Source organism: Stegastes partitus, unplaced genomic scaffold (assembly GCF_000690725.1).
Source record: "Stegastes partitus isolate 25-593 unplaced genomic scaffold, Stegastes_partitus-1.0.2 Scaffold506, whole genome shotgun sequence".
Classification (NCBI taxonomy): Eukaryota; Metazoa; Chordata; class Actinopteri; family Pomacentridae; genus Stegastes; species Stegastes partitus.
This window is the reverse complement of record NW_007578237.1, coordinates 431603-437742: the sequence shown is the minus strand read 5'-3', so window position 1 is coordinate 437742 and position 6140 is coordinate 431603. Positions and strand designations below refer to the sequence as shown.

Here is a 6140-nt window from a genome sequence, read left to right as displayed (position 1 = left end):
ACCATGTCTGGAGGAGAGAAGGTGAGGCCTTTAACCCCAAGAACACCAAACCTACCATCAGGCATGGAGGTGGCAGCATCATGCTCTGGTTCTGTTCTGCTGCCAGTGGACCTGGAGCTTTACACAAAGTCAGTGGAACCATGAAGAAGGAGGATCACCTCCATGTTGTTCAGGAGAACCTGAAACCATCAGCAGAAGGTTGTTTTTTTTGTTTTTTTTAATAGCTTCAGTAATTGTGGACAGATTGTAGGTTCGCTTGGACAGCTTTCCAGTCATTCTGGATAAAGTCTGAGTTATTTCAAACTATTTTCTGTCATTTTCAACAAGGTTTGGGTCATTTTCTACAAATTTTAAGCAAGTCTGGACAATTTCTTTGTCTTTTTGGACCAGGTCTCAGTAAGTTTGAACAAGTTTTGAGGTATTTTCGTCAATTTATTGTCATTTTCGATAGTTGATTTTGGAAACATTTCAAGTGACCAGCAGCAGACTTCAGTGAAGCTTTAAGGTTCTCCTTCTAGAGGAAGAACTTCCTTGGAGAAGTTCTAAGTTTGGACAGCTTTTGAGTCACATTTTAAGCTGCTCGGGACAATGTTGGAGTCATTTTTGGGCAATTTTGGACAAATTTTGGGCAACCTTTTGTCATTTTAGAAAAGTTTTAAGTCATTTAGAACATTTTTGTTTGTGAAGTTTCCAATAACTCTTAACTTTCCACAACAGAATGATTGAAACTCAACCTGCCATCAGGCATGGAGGTGGCAGCATCATGCTCTGAGGCAGTAAATGGACCAATGAAGAAGGAGGATCACCTCCACGTTGTTCAGGAGAACCTGAAACCATCAGCAGAAGGTTGATCTTGGACACAGCTGGATGTTCCAACCAGACAATGAGCCCAAACACACATCAGAGTGGTGAAGAAATGGTTCCATCAGGCTGGNAACCGGCGACCTTCTAGCTGTGAGGCCACGGTGCTAACCACCAAGAAGCTGCAGCCCCATATACATCACAAAGATGCATATATATGAGTAGCTTGTGAATATGAGGGCTGAAGAAACTTACAGAAGGATAATATTTAGAAAATCTTAGCATCTCAAAGTGACACGAGCTGTTTTAATTGGTCTTGTTTGATAGAAAGGTGTCTTTTATCTGAGTGTCTAAACCACACTGCAGAAGCTTCTCCTGGAAGGAAGCAGAAGAATGAGTCTGGGAATAAAAACCAAATGTAGACAGATGACTATCGTCTGCTCCATTGCCAGATTTTTTCCACAAATGGATATTAGGGCTCATTATAGTGACGCACTGAAGTAATTTATCCTTCAGTTATGTTCGACATTGAGCAACGCTGAAGGACTCGTGAGGTGAGTCGTCTGTGAAGAGGCAATAAGTATTCTGTAGAGGAGCTGGCGGCGGCGGCGGCGGGGTTGATGACTCACTCTGATCCATCTCACTACGTTCAGATGGGTTTTGTAGAACACGACTTAGCGTGAAAACACCACAACGGGTTATGCGACGCTGCTGCTACTCACTGAGCACGTTCACTGTAGACTCTGACGTCAGCTGGACGTTCATGGGCATGATGTGCTCGATGGTGAAGCAGCGGCCCGACTCCTCGCCTGAACAGGAAACAGACAGAAGCTTAGAGGCTGTCCAGAGAAACACCAGATGTAGTTGCGGCAGATGTGTGAAATTAAGATGCACAAAACAGGCAAGGTAAAAATAAAAGTCTGGATTTAGCAGCAGTCAAGAAAAAAGTCCAAAAACAGTCAACTAGTGGTGCAGGAGCATTCAGATCCGTCAAAAACACTCCACTACAAGTGAAAGTCCTGAAAGAAGCAACAGTTGCTTCATTGAGTCAAGTCACTGTTTTGTTCTATATCGCATTTAAAACAACAGAAACCACATGGTTGGTAACACAAAGGAACCAAACAAGTGCCAGCACTGGTTCTGTAATGGTTTTCATTTAGTAAATGGCTCCTCTGATTGATGTTTTATTACAGATGCCTTCATTAGATTATGAATAACAATGTTGTAGCTGCTGCAGGTGGAGCTGCTTTAAACTACTTTATATATAGTTTTATAGACACCAAATCTGAGGAAGAGATACTGGATTATTGGAGAGTTTATTGAGGACATGTGACCCCGACTGATGTCAGAAACCAAAAGGCTGGAAAAACACTGAATTGTATTTTAAAAGCTTGTTGTACTCTCTGTCGTGTGCAATCTTAACCTCAAAAGTAACTAGAGGTGTCAGATAAATGGATTTGGAAATATTCAAGTAAAGTACAAGCACTTCAAATCTGCTAGTCGTGTGTTTTTTCTTCTTCTTTTTTATAGTTTACGTGTGAGTTACATCACATCCTGCAAAAACAGCTACACACAGTATTATTCAGTGTGACACAGACACCAGCTGGCTTCAGCGAACTCTGAGGCATGACCAGAGGATTTCTGCTTGGTAGGAGTGTGTGTGTGTGTGTGTGTGTGTGTGTGTGTGTGTGTGGGCAGTGTTAGCTTTAAATGCGTGACTGAGACAGAACTTGTGTTCCTTGCCTACTCACGGCCCTCCTCTCTCTGCTCCACACTGACACCGATGAAGTAATCGCAAATGTGTGAAGGCGGTTGCCGCGACGATCTGTCAGCATCAGGACCGCGGTTGCTCTCGATGCTGCGCAGTACAAGTGATATCTTTTTTTTTAACTTTATTTTTTTGGCCTTTGTGCCTTTATTTGACAGTGCAGTGAGAGAGAGAGACAGGAAAGCGGGGAGAAGAATGGGGGAGGACGTGTGGGACAGGACCATGAGCGGGATTCGAACTCATGACCTCCACATCAGGACTGCAGCCCTGCACATGGGACACCAGCTCAACCCGGTGAGCAATAGCGCGCCCCATACAAGTGATATCTTTGAATGTGATGCTGCAAAATCGAGGCCCGTCGCCACAGTCCTGACTCACACGTGATGAAGCGTCAGTCTGCGGGAGCACAGAGAGCAGCAGCCCCGTCACTAACCGGCCACGAAGCAGACTCTCCAGAGGCCCGAGTGCAGAGAGGTCTTGATGTCGACGCTCTGGTTCAGAGGCACGATGACGCCCTCCTCCAGGTATAGCCAGTAGTCGGTGCTCACTGCTACTCCCAGCAGTCCCAGGCCGCTGACTGCAAAGACGCTGCTCAGCAAAGTGAGGGCCTTCCTGCTGCACGCACTCATGGCAGCAGAACAGCAGCAGTCTGGAGGAGCAACAGCAGACATGGAGGTGTAGCTACTGAGACACTTGAACGTGGAAAGCTTTAAAAAAACAACATCAATTATTTCAATAACTGAAACTCCTAAATAACTACAGATAATAAATACTCTCCAATTACTGACATCATTTTTATTAATTATTGTTAATTTGAATCTGTTTCTTTCAAAGTCTGGAACTAATTAACTCCAGATAAAATAATATTAAGTTTTAAGTGATGTCTAGTTGAAAAAGCAGTAAAACATCCGGTGCTGCTCAGTCACCTTTCATAGCAGCATTAGTTACAGCCGGTGGGAACACATGCTGTGTATGTTGATTTCAGGTTTTATTTTTAGTTATTTGTGATTTATTTCGAGATGACTTTGTTGTACAGTACAAACTCCATTTCTGAGTTTTCTTTCCTTGTTCGTGGTTGTGTTGTTTCCACAGAGGTCAAGGACTTTACATTGGAGAGAAAAATGAGTCCAGCGTGAGTCAAAATGTGACAGGAACAAAAAAATCAAGAAACAACTTGGGCTTTAAAGAGTTTGTTAGTTTAGTAGATAAGATTGGAGGAGGGGAAGGAACCAAATCCACCTTTTAGCATCTCTGAAGCTCCCTGACTAACACACTATATTGTTTTATTTAATAAGCACAAAACGTGAGCTTGTAGGCTCATCTGTAGACAGAACCAGGCTGTTTTCAGTGTTTGTGCTAAGCTAAGCTAAGCTAAGCTAAGCTAACCATCTGCTGACACTTCCTGTTCACCATACAGACGTGAGGGTGTAGCAACAGTTTTAGCAAGAAATGTAGACGTGTGCTGGATCATTTCTTAGTTTTATGGTAAAATTACACATTTTGCAAGTTCAGTTTTACATTTAGCACTTTGGTGCATAAATGTTTTGTGTTTTTAGAAACTTTTACTGAACTCTTGTTGAATAAACCTCCAATATTTTAGCTCCTTCTACAAAATACAAGCAGAGACATTGCCTCACTGCTTCATTCATCCCCTTTGAAAGAAAAACACAGAAGATCCATGTCTAGTACACAGCATGGACTCAGAATAGCTTCAGGCAAAGTTTATATTAGAGAACAGGGAAGGAGAAGCACCTCCATACTGCACTTTTATTATAAGCCTCCTGCCTTCTCTGGACTCTATTCGTCCTATTTAGACCTTTAATGAGCAACGTTTAGATTCTTCTAATAAGCCCAAAGGCTCTCAGAGCAAACTGTGTGAACAAAACCTCAACAACAGGAGCTACATGAATCCCATGGCTGGGTTTCCATGAAGGAGAATCACTGTTTGTGAGCTTTGTGATATTTCTGAGATTTAGAAAGTCAAACTAATTGGTCACGGTGAGCAGCTTCAGAAGCGCTGGGCAGCTGGGAAAGTGAAGGAATCAACAACGTCTTTGTTTGACTGTCTTGCAGATAAAGCCGATCCAAAGCTGTCTTTGTTTGACACCATCAAAACGTCACGTCTTATTTTTAGTTTTCAGCTCAGGCTCAGAGGATAGAAAACCATCCACAGAAATGTGTCCAGCACGTTTAATCTTTGACTTTTCGACATCTCTGACATGAAAGCTTTATAGTCGCATGAATTCTCTCTGTCCGACCTGCCATGAGAGGAATAATAAAGCGTGAGTCAATAATGAACCTGTTGGAGCCTCCAGACTGGGCCACAGTCGCTGGGCTGCAGCCCCATAATGTCAATACAAATGCTCACATTACTTGAAATCCAAGACAGGGTTTTGACATTTTACAGCCTCGAGAAAAGGCTGGTGGTTCATGAAAAGCTTCACAGAGCCAGAGTCAGGGTTTGGCTGAGTGATCATAGCGAGACATCTTCTGATGATTTACATTGATTTCAGGGCACATGAGGATGATCTGTGGATGGTGACGGACGGACATGTGGACATCACATTTAATATTCTCCAACAGCACCAAGACTCTCTGTTGGCCTTCAACCAGCTCAAAGATCATCAATAAAAACACTCAACAAATCAGATACAGCGCTCTGCAACAAGGTCACCTGTCTCACTTTGAATTATTCACAGATATAACTCTGACTGAAGCTCAAGCATTTGGTTTGTTTTCCAGAGTGTCGGCAGAGATCGATGCAGCAGCTGGAAACCCCATCAGCATGTTTTAACCTCCACAGTGACCAGGATGCTTCCCAGCAGGGTTGGTTTAAATAGATTCAGAGCAAGAAATTCACGCAAAACATGCTTTACACTGAGCTGCAGCTGACAGGAGCAAGGTGAAGTTTGGGATGAGAGTCATCAATAAGTCCATGCATTTGTACAGAGGGCTGCTCAACCAAAGGATTTAGTCGTTAATAAGAATAAGAATGCAGGAGTTCTACAGGAAAACCTTCAGTTACTGGAGATTTGACTGCTTCATTTTGTAGAAAATTAATGACCAGCTTTCAACATAAAGTGAAGAACAGAAACACCAGAACCTGATGATCAAACAGAGAAGCATCCTGAAACATCCCTCCAGACATCTGCAGCTCTCAGCAGCCGTCTCTCTGTAACAACTTGTAGCTGTCAGTGAAATCAGAGGAGGTGTGACAAAGCTCCACAGCACGGTGCGCTGCAGCAGCCTGAAGCAGGACGCAGCTCTGCGCCAGCAGCACGGAACCACTCACGCTGACTGCAACAGTTTGCGCTGAAATAGTTTGTAAAAATGCAGAAACGTGCGCCGGTCCTACCTGCCTGCGACCCGTCCGCTGGCGCTTCTTGCACTCGGAGCAGAGATTGCGCTCAAAGTTGTGAATAAAAATCTGCGTCCCGCAGTTCGTCTGGAGCTGAGGCTGATTCTGAGCGAAAATGCGTCGATTTCACTCACGAACAAAACACTGAGCGAAGTGAAGCTTCAGAGACGCTGCGACACAAGAAGTGAGACACACGCCTGGTTCTGATCCGCA

At 43.7% G+C, this 6140-nt stretch overlaps 1 protein-coding gene across 1 annotated transcript in view; it reads right to left on the bottom strand.

Moving 5' to 3' along the window:
- The window catches only part of cacng5b (calcium channel, voltage-dependent, gamma subunit 5b), a 12913-nt gene extending 9715 nt beyond the window's left edge, over nucleotides 1-3198 (bottom strand). The window contains exons 1-2 of the mRNA XM_008287547.1: nucleotides 3003-3198; nucleotides 1524-1610 (exon numbers count right to left, since the gene is read on the bottom strand). Coding sequence (XP_008285769.1) covers nucleotides 1524-1610; nucleotides 3003-3198 — 283 coding nt within the window. The remainder of the gene's footprint in view (nucleotides 1-1523; nucleotides 1611-3002) is intronic.
- Nucleotides 3199-6140: the final 2942 nt, after the last annotated feature.